Source organism: Lepisosteus oculatus, chromosome 7 (assembly GCF_040954835.1).
Source record: "Lepisosteus oculatus isolate fLepOcu1 chromosome 7, fLepOcu1.hap2, whole genome shotgun sequence".
Classification (NCBI taxonomy): domain Eukaryota; kingdom Metazoa; phylum Chordata; class Actinopteri; order Semionotiformes; family Lepisosteidae; genus Lepisosteus; species Lepisosteus oculatus.
The window spans coordinates 29,759,347-29,776,059 of record NC_090702.1 but is presented as its reverse complement, the minus strand read 5'-3'; the positions used below and the strand labels follow the sequence as shown (position 1 = coordinate 29,776,059).

At 36.8% G+C, this 16,713-nt stretch overlaps 1 protein-coding gene across 1 annotated transcript in view; it reads right to left on the bottom strand.

Annotated features, from left to right (window-relative positions):
* Nucleotides 1–16,419, bottom strand: part of LOC102692726 (A disintegrin and metalloproteinase with thrombospondin motifs 20) — a 165,268-nt gene extending 148,849 nt beyond the window's left edge. Inside the window, exons 1-3 of the mRNA XM_006642906.3 lie at nt 16,014–16,419; nt 15,337–15,692; nt 970–1,132 (exon numbers count right to left, since the gene is read on the bottom strand). Of these exons, the coding sequence (XP_006642969.1) occupies nt 970–1,132; nt 15,337–15,692; nt 16,014–16,104 (610 nt within the window). The 5' untranslated portion in view covers nt 16,105–16,419. The remainder of the gene's footprint in view (nt 1–969; nt 1,133–15,336; nt 15,693–16,013) is intronic.
* Nucleotides 16,420–16,713: the final 294 nt, after the last annotated feature.

Below are 16,713 nucleotides of genomic sequence, written 5' to 3'. Positions count from 1 at the left end.
TATAGCGCTTTTCTGGACACTCCACTCAAAGCGCTTTACAGGTAATGGGGACTCCCCTCCACCAATGTGCAGCATCCACCTGGATGATGCGACGGCAGCCATAGTGCGCCAGAACGCTCACCACACATCAGCTATCAGTGGGGAGGAGAGCAATGTAATGAAACCAATTCATAGATGGGGATTATTAAGGGCCAATTGGAAATTTGTTACAAGGTTACACCCCTACTCTTTTCGAGAAATCCCCTGGGATTTTTAATGACCACAGAGAGTCAGGACCTCGGTTTTACATCTCATCCGAAGGACAGCTGTACTGTAAGCAGCGCCTGTGTCCCCATCACTAAACTGGGGCATTAGGACCCACATGGACCGCAGGGTGAGTGCCCCCTGCTGGCCCCACTAACACCTCTTCCAGCAGCAACCTTAGTTTTTCCCAGGAGGTCTCCCATCCAGGTACTGACCAGGCTCACACCTGCTTAGCTTCAGTGGGTTGCCAGTTGTGAGTTGCAGGGTGATATGGCTGCTGGCGTGTGATGGCTACTTAGCAACCATAAACTGGATGAGCAGTGATGGGCATATTATGTAATGTGTTACTTACCTAATGCTATCAAAAATTAAAGCAAACCATCTGAAAAAAAACTAATTAATAGCCTAATGTAGAGGTAAGGTCCATGCTGCAAAGCTGAAAAAATGCGAAGCACACCTCCTCAGGTGTAAAACCTTATTCAGATATGTGGAACCTTAAATTGAGATGAAGAAAGTTCCACAGAAAAAGCAATGTGTTTTTTTCCTTTCTACTTTTCATTTTGGAATTAACACGTACTTGTTCTTTGCAGATCACATGCTGATACAACTCCTAAATAGAACGTAATCAATAGTATGAAACTTCTTGACTAATACAGAGGGCTCACCTTGAACAGCAAATATGGCATCAACAAACATGTCACAAAAAGTCAGGTTAAATAACCTTACCTGACACTGCACAAGGTTTAACATCTTCTTTCAGTGGTGTCTCCCTCTTAGGTTCATGTTTGTACATAAGGTGAGGTTTGTTGTGCTCATCTTCATACTCTTCTCCTGAAATCATCAGTGGTTCTAAAAAATATTCTCCATTTCCGGTTCTAAATGTTCCAATCTGAGGGGAGAAACACAAATCTTCTGATTAAACAGAAAAATGGCACTACATCTGCTAACTGAACATATCCAATTAACCTATACACTTGATTTTGCTCCTCTCTCAAACACACAGCATACAATGTTTAATTTCTGACTAATTAATTAAATTAACCTATTCAGAGACTGAGAGAAAGAGGAACACTGATTAAGGATTCTGGTTGCTCTAGGGCCTTGAGTAATTGCATTGACCTACCTGTACACTCCACCACATCAGATGTGCTACTGAATGTTCTCTGAACAGGCACATGAAGGTGTAAAAAAGGAACAGTCTAATTGTAATTTTAAGGACTCTTTTCAATTCTCTATAAAAATTATATTTAATAGAAAGTACTTAAAATCACTCACTGCACACAGTTTGTAGGACATAGACACAACACAGGGCCAATAAATAACATTATTGCATTATATTATATGTCTGTTAGCACCGCATCACTCAATGAAAGACACTTATTTAGTCGGGTGATCTTAAGTATATGCGGTCAGCTAATAATCTAGTTTTCTCTGACACATTCTCACCTGGCTGAAAAACAATAAATAGTGCTTGTGGAAGGGTAAAGAAGTATGCTTTCAACATGTAACAATTTACACAGGCTGATCAGTTGGAGTTCATACAAGGAAATATCTAAGGTTTTAGGCTTAGGAAGACAGATCAACAACGGAAACATTTATAAAGTTCAATAACAAATCCTATAATTGTATACAAGTTACACAGTGACATTTTCAACCATCCATTTTCTAACTACTTCATTCAATTCAAAAGGGGAGCCTCAGCAATCAACAGGCCCAAGTTGAGGTACACCCTGAATGGAGCATCAGTCTGTATGCAGTGCACACACAGACACAAACACAAAAACACAGACACACACACCAGGACTGATTTACAGTGATTTTTGTTTTACAGAAAGAATATAGCACCATCAAATTTAAAGCGCTTTGCAAAAGTATTCAGACTCTATCAAATACCATATGATTTTGTGATGTTACAAAATGATGCACACATTTTTAAAATATTTTATTTTGCATTTGCAAAGTCACTATTGGTTGTCTCTTTTGCATTCCTAGCCTCTTCCTTCCTTGCGCTGATTTAGGCTCCCTGGATAGTATAATACACCTTCTACTTATTAACAATTGACTTCACTGTGCTCTAAGGGACATTCTTTTAATTTTTAAATTACCTTTCTCTTGGCTTCCTAAAATTCTTGTCCCCTGAGTTGTTTTAAAAGCTTATTACTCATCATTGGTTACTGAAGGAACCAATAGAAACAGTCATATTTATTCTGAAATAAGGTAATATTGCTCTATTGCATACCAGCAGAGGCCACTAAACAGTATGGCTTGTTAAAGAAGTTTTGTGTTTGTAATTTAAATTAGGCTTGAATGCTTATGCCTTGAATACATATATATTGTGATGCTGCAAGGGCTGCCACTCCTGAAGGCCAGTACTTGCTGTGAAGTGTCCCTCAGTTTGTAAATACTTTTGCCAGCATTAAAATGGCCATGACAGAATTCCAGCAGCACAATTGAACAGGAAACAGCTGTGTGCTTTGTTCCATCCTATATGAATAAAAAATCAAGCCGATAGCAGGTGCACCTGTAGCTGGGAAGCACTGCAGAGTGAGAGAAGGTTGCTACACTCTAACTGTTGTTTTGTTGTAGCTATTATATTTTGTATATTTTTTCTACAAGGCAGGAAAGAGCAACATAACAAGTTTAAGACTCGAGATGACAGAAAAGGCTGTAATAAAGAAGATCTGAAGGAAGCAATCTGAACCAAGTCTGAGGAATGGAGCAGGATGCTGAACATAATACAAACATGAAAAAGACGTCCACAGTGTGAGTCTGGAAAGACTAATTTTTTTGGACACACGTTTTTTTTTTTTCATAAAAAAAAACAGTGGCAGGTTAGTTGCCCTTGTATTTTGATGAGGAACTCGAACTAAGAGCTAGGCTTTCTTTTAGCTCTTTGTTTTATTTTTCCATTATTTGTTCAAATGTAAACTCTGCATGAAGAGTGGGAACATTGTTATGAGATAATTATCAATTAGCTTCTAAAGTAATTTGGAAATCTTTATAACAATAAAGATAAACATTTTGGAAGTTTACTGTAGTCTATGATATTCACATATTGATTGTATGCAGTGTAAGAAATATTGTTTAAATATTATAATAATAATATAGGGAATAAATTTAAATACAACAAGCTTACCAAAATTTTAAGACTTTATTTCACTGTGTTCATTTGTTGTAATCTTTGAAGTTTGATTTATATATTTATATAGAGGTATTTTTCATTTGATATATTACCTGTAATGCATGTTAAAAACTGTAATTTTATGCAATGCATACATGTCAGATAATTTACAGTATCTTGCAACATGCTGGAGGTGTAACTAGAAGTGTCTTATACACTATCATAGTACTCTGTGAATACTGGTCAGATATTTAGCATATCAATTTATGCATAGCAATTGGATCAGTTTTGACTGAAAAATATAATCACTTTAAGCAACACACTGTGTTACAGTATAGGTAGAATATCTGGGATATTCCTCAGACTTTTCATTATTTTTCTTCCTTTACCAAGTGAAATTTTTTTGTGATCAAAAACTGTTATGATTGGACATGGTCACATTTAGAAACACTGTATCTCAATTTCTGTCTTTGTACTACCTCAGACAGCAAATTTAAACATTTATGACAGACAAACATGGATCAAAATGGCTCTTGACTAACTAGAAATCTTCTTCCAAAACTCTACACAGACCACGAATGCTTTCATAATCCTCACTGCCCTATTCAGTGTACTTAGTGGAGCTCTCCCTTTTAATTAACTAGTCAAGTTATACATCTTATATTATCTTTGCTGTACAACAGAGATTTCAAAGAAAACATTTAGACACAACACTGGGGCTTGAGAATTAGAAAAAAAACATCTGTCTGCTTAAGAATTAAATGTATAAAGCCCAATCCCTAATTAGCAAAAGACCATTTCTGCAAATTGGAGTGTTTCCCACTGCAGATTTGTACAATACAAATCTACTCTATTGTTAAGATGTTATGTTTTTCTTTGAAGGTAAACATAACCACTAGGCAACAGGCTGTCATTTACAAAAGAAAAAGCTGAGGCCCAAAATTCAAATGAACATGTGCATGGCAATGATAAGACGCTCTTGATCCTATTTATACAGTGAACAAGTGCAGTACTACAAAGTAAAATGTATTTATGAAAGAATATTTGAGACAGTACTCAAAAGCCATTTATCTGATTTGTGATACTATTGCTTATATAGAACCAAAATAAGGACCTTCAATCGTTGAACATGGTTGAAGGCTTTTAAAATATCAATGAATCATGTTACAATGAAAAAGATATATAAAACTTAAACTTTTCCCAATTAATGTGATCACAGGCTCATAGCGATAGATATTATCAAAGATTATTCAAGGCCCTGGGTTGGTAAATTAAAACATTCATTTGTTTCCTTGATTAGAAAATTATCAATTTAAATACTGTAATCATTTAAACCAAGGTAACGACGGTGTCTACAGACTGCTCCAATGCTGAATTTTGTTATAGCCAGCTGTTTAATTATTTAGTTGATAAACAGAAAGAACAATGCAGTAATTAAGAAACTGTTTGCAACACAGTACAGAAGTGGATCTTATTGGATGGTCTGCAAGTTATGTAACAATGATTTAATCTGTACTGAAGCACAAAACAAATACAACAAACCAGGTCTAATGTATTCAATCCAATATTTTAAACAAAAGCACCAAACCTAGTGTAAACAAACTGTTAAAAATAAAAGGAGCATAAATTATAACTAATATGTTGTCACTATGGTCCCCTGTCTATGGCAATTGCAAATTGGACCCACAGATGTTCTGACTCTGGACAAGAGATACAAGAGCAAGACCTTTACATTGTTTTCTTGAACTTCTGCCATGTAATCCTAGTACTATGTCATCTTGCATTGCCCCACTACAAAATCATCAATTCAGAATTAGATTGAAAGAGCAGAAAATAAACTGTCAGCTAAAGGGATTCATCAGTGTATTGGTGAACACTTAAATATATCCTCAATCTGCACCAATCATGTCAACAAAACCAGTGCCCATTTAATAATAGATTAATTTACTTACATTAAATTACAGTGAATTTCAATGTGCTTCACATAAAGGAAAAAGCTAAAAGAAGTTAAAGAACTTACTTAAACCTAAAGAACATAAAGATTACAAAGAAGGATAAAGATAGGAAATTAGATACTTTATTAATTAGATCAGTGGTTCTCAAACTGTGGTACGTGTACCGGCAGTGGTACGTGGCGGGCCGCCAGGTGGTACGCCAAATGACCCTGGAACTGTGTTGTGTGCGCTGAAAAAATCGGGACGGGTTTTCATATTTTGTATTTTTATACGTGTCGAATACGCAGCCTACGTACTACGATACAGTGCGCGCTAATACTTCAGTGGGCACAAGAGATACTCTGTAATTCTATACCACTCTATAGGAATGCGTGCTACGGACGCAAGTGACCAATTGTATTTAAAAAAAGCTACTGTATCTCCAGCAAATAGGGAGAAAGGAGAATGTGGGTGATTTTGGAACAATGCCAACGTTGTAAACACAGGAATGCATAGAAATGCGTGCTACAAACGCTGGTAATCTTGTGAGCACAGGAAAGCGTGAAAAATAACAGAAAAATATTTAAGAACTGTTCTAAGTTAATTTGAGAAAAATACACCGAGCGTCTCTGTGTTTCTCTCCCATGCGCATGAAATAAATACTTAAAATAAACACTGAAATAAAAAAGGAAACGCGGAAAAATGCAAGCTTGCGGATTGCTAAAGCAGGTAAGCCCCACACTATTATGTGTGGAGAAAAAGCTGCTGAATAGCTCGACCTGCTGCCCCCCCCCCGAAATACACAGTCATTCATAGAATTATTGAAATGAAGGATTATATCAAAAGTACACTGACAGAGCGCGTTAAGATAAGCAGCTGTTTTTCACTGCAATTAGATGAGTCTATAGTCGATTTGGCCAATTTGCTCATTTACGTTAGTTACGAGTTTGAGGGTACGTCCCGTGAGGACTTTGTGGTCTGTAAGCCGCTACCAACAGGAGCTACAGGAGAGTACGTATTTCAGCTTCTGAATTAATTTATCGAAGAGAATGGCATCGACTGGATAAAATGTGTCGGAGTTTGTACAGACGGTGCTAGAGCAATGACAAGCCGACACAGCTGTGTAGTTGCACGAATTAGAGAAGTTGCTCCAGAAATTAATGGTTTCATTGCAACATCCACCGCGAGATCTTTGCCGTCAAGAAAATGCCTGACGATTTAAAATCTGTTAGACTGTTGTGAATTGTATCAAGGCTCGAAAAATTAATTCACATCTGCTTTGCTCGACTAAACAGGCTCACCCCTCTCACTGAAATGGTGCTTTTTTATTTTTATGTGTTGTTTTTTTTTCTGTAAAACACTTTGAGAAGCCACATTTTAATATATCAAAGTTTATTATTATGATATTTATTATATGTATGTGTGAGTGTGTGTGCACATGGTCATTGATAATTTCTGGGGTTCCTATGAGATGATGACTTGTAGGTGGTACTTGGATGCTTTGGTTGGATTAGGGGTGGTACTTGGTCCAAAAAGTTTGAGAACCACTGAATTAGATCATTAGAATTTATAAAACTGGACATTGATAGGCTTGCTGGTAGAGAAGGTTTTAAATTTCTCTCTTAAATTTCATGATAATCAGGTAGGCTACTACACAAGCAAGGAGCATAGACTGAAAAGGCACGGTCACCCATAGTACTGTACATAGTTTGGTTCTGGAGATGTGCAGCAGATTAATTTGACCTGATCTAAAAGGACCAGGTGATGTTTGAACAAAAAGGTCAGCGAGATAGACAAGGCCTTTGCCTTTTAAACTCTTAAAAACCAGAAGCAATTCTTTAAAATCCACTTTCTGATGGACAGGAAGCAAATGGAGCTCTGCTAGAACGGGGGTGGTATGGTCTGACCTCCTTGCTCTGGTGAGTACCTTGGCAATTCTGTTCTGAATAATTCATTGTTTAATTAATGTGCTAAATCACAAAGGAGAGCATTATAATAATCCAGGTGAGATTAAATGAAGGCATGAATTACATTTTAAGAGTCTACAAAATTGAGAAAGTTCAAGCAGGTAGCTGCATCAGCATGCGTAGGCTGCAAAGAAACAGGTAAAGGTTTATTCCGTGTTGAAAGCAAAAGAGATACAACTATTTTTATTCTTCTTAATAATTGTTTCAGCTGTGGAGCCTGAAGAAGGCCAACCCATTGTGTCTTTTTTCTTTTCCTTTCAGCATGTAATAAATCTTTACCTGTTCCTTTACAGAATTGAGAGGAGACCTTAGCCAGAAGATTTGAGAGAAACATCAAACTTTACTCCCAAATTGTTTTCCACTGAGGACAGGGGGATAACATTTCCAACAACGGTGAATGTGCTGGTCACAATCTGAGTAGGTGTTCCAATCAGCATGCCCTCTGTTTTGGTTCTACTAAGCATGAGAAAAATGTGGCTCATCCATATCCTGATCTCCTGTTTACTTTTCTCCTCCTCTTACTGAATGCAAAATAATTTACAACACAAACAGACAAAATTTACAACAAAAACAGCAAAACTAGTTTTCCAGATAATTCCCCACTAACAATTTTAAGTAGATATGAGCTCATTAAAATGTGTAGCCTGTATCATTTAACAAACAATGACATATCACATAAAATAAAAGGATTTATAACAGAAGGATTTTTAATGACTATTTAGTATTTCAGTTTTTACACGTTAAAATTGGCTTGTTTGCTTGAGTTTGTCTCAATTTAAAAGCAACAATATGGTACTGTCTATTGACTGTTCTTTGTTGCCCTGTATCAGATAGTCCTATGATTCTCATCTCACTGTACAAAATTTAATATATGCGTTTCTGCTATTATGTGATAGTTGTGTTCCTGGAAAACACCACATTATGGAAAATTGTGTTACAGCAACTGATCATATTATTAGCTTGAATGTATTACTTTTGCACAATATGTAATGTGTTTCATTATAATTTGAAACAAAACAGTGAAAACATAAAGATATAATATGCATCAGAATTTACATTAATAAGCGATGAGTAATTCTATAGTGAAGGATTTTTTTTTGTAAGAAACCTTTTTTTAGAAATGCACACTACAGTAAGCCCAGTAGCATGAATGGTATACAAATGACATTCTTTAATTTCTCTCATATAACTTTTTAACATAGTAATGGTTTTTCATTTCTTTCACACAAGCAGAACACTTCTTACCCTTGCCATTCATTGCAACAACAGTATATACAGTGTTTTCAAATGCACAACTTAAATGCATAGGGATGTTAGACCAATTCTTGAGAGAACACATCAACACATCCCAAGCATGTGTCCCTGCGCTAAGGCTGCCACACAACCATTTTTCCTCTACACGTCTGTCTAGTAGTACTTGAATCACGCAAAAGCATTATAGAAAAGCATTCCCCAATAAATCTATCGAGTTGTGGCCTATTCATGGTATGGAACATATGTTAGAGCAGAAATGACTGTATTTAAAATTTTACTATTTCAGTTTAGATTACGTTTCTACAATATTGTACATATAAGACGTATACATGTGAGAAGACAGAGTGGAGATACCTGTTCCAACACCCATCCATTTTCTAACCACTTTACCCAATAGAGGGTTATGGGGGAGCTGGAGCCTACTCTGGCAAGCATCAGGTGCAAGGCAAGATACACCCTGGATGGGAAGCCAGTCCATCACAAATTATATTGTATATGTATATGACTATAAAGCCATATAAGATAAATGCAACATCATTTTTTCATAAAGGAAGTAAAAAAGAAAAGTATAAATTCCATTAATATCATAAGGTACAGTATGACTTAACTACTGTACTTAACTTAATTAATTGTCCCTATTTTTTTATTTTATTGAAACAAATAAACTATGAATTCCAAATGTAAAGCACAGAATTACTCAGTAACTAAAATTAAACATATTATTTATTATATTTATGTAAAAAGTATTGTGTTTAATGCTGAAAAATCCCAATCCACTGTAGTGCATGGTTCACATAAACTGCATGAAACATGAACACATATGCATGAAATACAGTGCCTTGCGAAAGTATTCGGCCCCCTTGAACTTTTCAACCTTTTGCCACATTTCAGGCTTCAAACATAAAGATATAAATTTTTTATTTTATGTGAAGAATCACCAACAAGTGGGACACAATTGTGAAGTGGAACGAAATCTATTGGATTTTTGAAACTTTTTTAACTAATAAAAAAATGAAAAGTGGGGCGTGCAAAATTATTCGGCCCCTTTACTTTCAGTGCAGCAAACTCACTCCAGAAGTTCAGCGAGGATCTCTGAATGATCCAATGTTGTCCTAAATGACTGATGGTGATAAATAGAATCCACCTGTGTGTAATCAAGTCTCTGTATAAATGCACCTGCTCTGTGATAGTCTCAAGGTTCTGTTGAAAGCCCAGAGAGCATCATGAAGACCAAGGAACACACCAGGCAGGTCCGTAATACTGTTGTGGAGAAGTTTAAAGCCGGATTTGGATACAAAAAGATTTCCCAAGCTTCAAACATCCCAAGGAGCACTGTGCAAGCGATCATCTTGAAATGGAAGGAGTATCAGACCACTGCAAATCTACCAAGACCTGGCCGTCCCTCTAAACTTTCAGCTCAGACAAGGAGAAGACTGATCAGAGATGCAGCCAAGAGGCCCATGATCACTCTGGATGAACTGCAGAGAACTACAGCTGAGGTGGGAGAGCCTGTCCATAGGACAACAATCAGTCTTACACTGCACAAATCTGGCCTTTATGGAAGAGTGGCAAGAAGAAAGCCATTTCTCAAAGATATCCATAAAAAGTCTCGTCTAAAGTTTGCCACAAGCCACCTGGGAGACACCCCAAACATGTGGAAGAAGGTGCTCTGGTCAGATGAAACCAAAATCGAACTTTTTGGCCACAATGCAAAACGATATGTTTGGCGTAAAAGCAACACAGCTCATCACCCTCAACACACCATCCCCACTGTCAAACATGGTGGTGGCAGCATCATGGTTTGGGCCTGCTTTTCTTCAGCAGGGACAGGGAAGATGGTTAAAATTGAGGGGAAGATGGATGCAGCCAAATACAGGACCATTCTGGATGAAAACCTGTTGGAGTCTGCAAAAGACCTGAAACTGGGACGGAGATTTATCTTCCAACAAGACAATGATCCCAAACATACAGCAAAATCTACAAAGGAATGGTTCACAAATAAACGTATCCAGGTGTTTGAATGGCCAAGTCAAAGTCCAGACCTGAATCCAATCGAGAATCTGTGGAAAGAGCTGAAAACTGCTGTTCACAAACGCTCTCCATCCAACCTCACTGAGCTCGAGCTGTTTTGCAAGGAAGAATGGGCAAGAATTTCAGTCTCTCGATGTGCAAAACTGATAGAGACATACCCCAAGCGACTTGCAGCTGTAATCGCAGCAAAAGTTGGCTCTACAAAGTATTAACGCAAGGGGGCCCAATAATTTTGCACGCCCCACTTTTCATTTTTTTATTAGTTAAAATAGTTTCAAAAATCCAATAGATTTCGTTTCACTTCACAATTGTGTCCCACTTGTTGGTGATTCTTCACATAAAATAAAAAATTTATATCTTTATGTTTGAAGCCTGAAATGTGGCAAAAGGTTGAAAAGTTCAAGGGGGCCGAATACTTTCGCAAGGCACTGTATACTGACAGTGACGGAGGAAATAGAAAGATATATTCCTTTAATTCTTCCATCTCTTGGCCTTTGTTTCCTTGTCTATGTAAAATTCACAATCCTTTGTTAACTGAATATTCATTCAAAAAGGCACAAGTGTATTTTTTTTTTACAGCAGTGGTAACTAACTACATGCATATTTATTCCCTTACTGCTGATTTTTTTTTGCATTCTTCACTAGAATATTCTTGATTGGGTAATTTGTTTTCTTTTCCTTATTTCTCTGATGTATTGTCCTGTTGTATTGTTTTTTATTGGTTCAATTGTGGTGGGGGGGGGGCATTGGTGCTTTTGCTTCAAGTCATAATAATATTGGTGTCACAGACAGAGCAACGCAGAGGGAGATGGTGGTACAGTATTCTGTATTAAAGTGTGATAATGGGCTTCTAAATTCTAAACTGTATTTTCACTAAGATGTTGCTATCTACTGTCAGGTAGACAGTAGATGAGCACCTGACACCCAGGTTTGCTACTTGTTTAATTTATTTCATAAATTAAGTCATTCAACATCCATATACTCATGCAAAAAACACACTGTTCTAAACACACTGCAACTTCATTATAATATGGACATACCTGCAAGCATTACATAACGGTAATAAAGCCGTTTCCCTATAAGATGTATTATTTAGCAACATAACCTAAAGTTATAACAGGGACCCACAGTACACCTGATGATGTCACAACCAATCACCACCCATGCTGATCTGGATTAGAGGTTGCTGGACACACAGTTGTGACAGCTAACTAATCACATGACTAAAACCAGCACAGTCTGACCACAACCATTACAGAGTTAGATGTAGTAATAGTTTTGAAAATGTGAATGTAGATGATGATGAGGATGAAAAGTTATTGGAATCACATTCTATGCCCTTAAGAAATGATGAACTTGTAGTGTTGAGCCTGCAAACTTTAGAATGTTATGACATGATGACACATCCCAACAGGGTTGCTATTCCAGCAACAGAAAAATGAATATAATGAAATAATGACATTTCCAAACTGAAGGAGGTTACTGTCCGATGCTATGAGACATTTTTTAGCACTGCAGCACAATGCTCAAACCCATTCAAGAACATCATTCTCCTTAGTCTGGTCAAGTAAAATGTTTTATATAATTATTGATTATATTGATATGCTGATATTGATTTAGAATTGATATTCTGTTCTGCTCTCTAAGAATACATTTGTGGAATAAAATTATTACTAACATATTAAAAAGAATAATACAGGTTATCAAAAATGTTTTCAAAACACTGTGCACTATATAATGATAATGTCACTAACCTCCCTATTTAATATTATTAAAATGGGAAAAATTCCCCATTATGAGTAATTTCAAAATTCTTTGTACTTTTGTGATCGCAAACCCCAATGTACAACAGGTGTGCATATATTTTTACTGTATATTGACGATGTTCGACTGGGGAGCTGCGAGCTGACTGCATCAGCATGCAATGGCTACAAGGAACATGTAAAGGTTACTTCCACTCTGAAAAATAGAAATAGGAAACATAAAATTCAGCCTGTACTGTTACTGTAGAGAAGGTTTGTTTGGCACACTTTATCATTGTATTAATAAAACTGTAGAATGTTTTCCAGGAATCCATGTGTGTATGTCACTATTGTTTTGATTGAATCCCAGCAGCCGTAAGGTACTCCCTATTTGCTGTCCCAATTTCTATTTGTTTACTGTATCTAAGTTCAAACCATTAAATCGCTACACTGTTATACATAATAGTTAACATGGGAAGCTTTAATAAAACAAAGGGAAAAAAAAAGTTGTTTTCAATGGAAGAGCCAAAAATTTTGTTTTAACTTAAATAACTGTACATACTGTATAACATAATTCAGGTGGGTAGCTGCGTCAGCATGCGTAGGCTGCAAAGGAACAAGTAATAGGTCTATTCCATTCTGAAAAGAGAAGAAAGAAAACACAACGTTTCGGCTGTGGAGCCTCACACCTGAAGAAGGCTCCATGGCCGAAACGTTGTGTTTTCTTTCTTCTCTTTTCAGCATGGAATAAACCTATTACTTGTTCCATATAACATACTGTTGGTCGTCCCTCTGCATGACAATATGTTGTAATACAGGAGGCCAATTAATGCACTTACTGTATAGAATTATTCCCACTGTACATCATCCCACAATAAGTGGGTGTTTCTATCCATTAAAGATAACTTTCCTTACAAGTACATTCAGGACAAATATAACCTACCTTTCCAATTTCTGCTGAGTCTTTCCAAACTTTTAACACATGACTGCTGTTCTAAGGTACATGCTTAAACCTACTGTACCTGAATAATGGTTGATGTCTTGTGCACTAGAAGAGAAGCTGAAGAACTGCCAACAACTAATCTGAGGAACCTTACAAAGAACTTAATTATATGTACTGTGAAAAATTAAAAACACAACAAATGTTATTAGTCCCAAAAGCACTTGTTGTATTTTTAATGCCTCTTCGAATACTAGGGTTAGACTGTAATAAGAATACAAATACACACATCTCTGAGAAGTAGAAATGCACATAAATGCAGCTGCTTCTAAAGTCTGACAATCTTATTTTTTTCAGATTCTGTTGAACTATGATTCACAATAGTTTTTGTACATGGAGCTTATACCAGTCATATTCAGCACCAAAAATGTTTTTTAACACCAATACAATGATGACATGCTAGTTGGTAGGCCCTGAAATGATGTATTTAATGCTGTTGGAAATATGAATTTACATAACATCAGAGGTGTACAGTATTGGGATTTATTATGACATAATGAAAAGTAATGTGATCAATTTTCTAATTATCATTAGATCACTGATGTAAATGTTTCATATACATTAATTCATGAAGAGACTACAACAAGATATAAAAACACTGCACATTTATTGTTATGCTAATAACACACATATTTTTATCCAATTTCATATTATTCCCAATACCATTCCTTAATATTCTGTTTACGAAGACAAAGGTTTTTCTAATGATTTCTGTGTGAATGTCTACATAATAATATCATGCACCAAAGGTCTGCTTGTTCTGGCCTTTGGTCAAAAGCTATATCTGACCTCCTAAATATCCATACTGAAATGCAAGATCTAATATGCACATTCACAGTGATTTTTTCATACATTACTGTGAAGACATGTTAAATTAATCTGTGAAATGGTTTTCATGCCATAAAATTGACATATTTTTTAAGCACCATTTCAGAAATGTACATGATTTATTATGCACCTCTTTATACTAATTTAAAGACATTACTGGTGTGTAATTCATAATAGCTTCTACTTCCTAGCACTTAAGCAGTCTAAAGATTAGGAAGGAAACTGTGAAAGCATGCAAGGGCAAAAGCAAATGTAAACAGTGCAAATCCAGAGGGCAAACAGTAAACAGGAGGGTAGTTTTCAGTGCTTAAGGAGTTGCCAGAAAATCCATCTGTGACCACAAGATCAATAAGGAATTAATGTTAACACACTATCTAATTTTACAGCTTGCTCTGAAAAAGCCTTTGAGATTTTGTGGGGATCTTTCCAACTTAATTTAGGTATGGGCAGACTTGGTGACCTTTCCATAATAATTCACTGCACAGTAAATTATTTTTGAGTTTATTGTTATATTCTTAGAAAAAGAACACAATAATGTACCCATAATTTAACAAATTGAATGCACCAGTTAGAAAGGACACCTTATTATGTATCGTTTCTGACTGGAGTAACCAAAGTGAAATTTATCATGCCTAGAGCTGCTTTCTAGTAACCGAATTTATGAATTAAAGCATATTTCTGACCCCTGAGATCTTTAAATACTCTATTTAATGGTTCCTCCTTACTTATTTGTAATCATTGAAAGGATACAGTCGAATGGCTGCTTTTTATCACTTCGGGTAAAAAGTATAACTAGAACTAAGTGAGCCGCCTAAACTCTAATAGGGCGTGTTGAAAGTGGGTAGGAGTAACATGCTGCTCAGCTTTCACTCTCTGAAGATAGTGAAAATCGTACTTCTCATGTAAAATATTTTTACACGTTTCAATGGTATTAGTAGTTTTCACTTGATCAAAAAGGGACGACTTTAAATAGATTTATTTTGTAGCAGCCAAAGTACATTGAATCTGTCCTAGACTACATGGACCCTGAACTAGAAACGCATGCGCTCGTGTGCAGTCAAAAAGCATGGACAGCTATACACCGGCATTGATGAACTTCGTTTTAACATTATCTGTATATAAAAGCAGAGTTTTCATATTTCTTGAAAGGTTTACAGTTAAACTGATTTATGAGAGACCTTGGACTGTGTCTTACAGATGAAAAAGTAATACTCACGAGGCCAGTGCATAGACTGAAGACAGCGATGTATTCACTTTCGGCGTTGACATGCCCATTGAAAAAGCAATGCCTTATATCAGTGGAGTCTTCTTGCGTTTCTGATGAATTGCTACGTTCTGCTCCTAAATGTGTCACGGTGTAGGAGGGCGCTATAAATCCGGAATCAGCAGTTAAATTTAATTGAAAGCGTTGTCCAAAAGCATCAATTCTGTAGTGCGCTCTTGACCCCCAAAGACTCGCATCCGCACTTCTTTTCCTCCTGTAGTGCAGCGTGTGTGGAAACGTTTCTCCGAAATCATTCACACGGAGAGGCGTGATAATTTCGTAGGATGACAGCTGTTTGACGAACTTTTCTAAAAGAAAAATGTTGATGATAATAAAATGCAGTTTAAATGGAACAAAATGTTTGTAGTTGCGTGTTTACACAATAATAGTAATACTGGCAGAAGTTCGATCATCTCTGGGATTTATAATGCCAGGGCTAACATAATTTTAATTTTGAATGTTGTGCACATTGCACTCATAAAAAGATAACAAAATCACCTCTCGGGCTGTTTTAATTGCACATTTTTAATACTCAACCTTCTATACAGCGCCATTGCCCCACTAGCAAACTTTTCCTAGAGTTTGTAAAGCCCCTGAAATACTCCCCCCTCACTCAGCAAGACATTTACCTTGTTTGGGATGCAATCGATATTCCAGTGAATTCCAGATAAGTGCTGAGAGGTGACACAGTAGTCCAGCCAGCCAGACTGTAAACTGCATGATTTCCACAGCAAAGAAGCGAGGGATTTATTCTCCGGCAAAGTACCTTCTCAAACTACCCGGCGTCTCTCCCCCTCCTTTCCCGGCTTGTCAGCACCAACAGGTCGTATGGTCCGTGAAGCCTCTCTGCAGCACAAGCTTCGCAAAGTGCATTCCCCTCATCGCATTACCAAGAAGGCATCCACTACCTTAAGCAAAAACTTACTATTTGCTGTACATTCCAAAGAGTTAGTGACTGTGTGAGCTACTTCTAGGCTACGACGGGACTGGTGCCAACTAAACTTTTCCTTAGCCATCCATAGAACACCCCTGCACCCCTCCAGCCAACATCAAACACTAGGAACGCCCCCGGTCTGCTGCACCAATCACGGGTTAGTGTCTCATTCTCACATATACCACTGAGCACAGCTGAACCGAACGGTTTACGCTCTTCTTTCTGGAGTATAGGATGTCCTTGGTTAGGTTGTAAGCATAACCCCAGTGCCGTTTTACTGCAGAGTCTTTTGAGATGAATTAAACTGGCATAACATCTCCTTTTTCTTAAATGTGCAGTCGGATATACAAATTCTCCGTTCTGCAATTCAGATGCATTCTTTAGTAATCAAACTC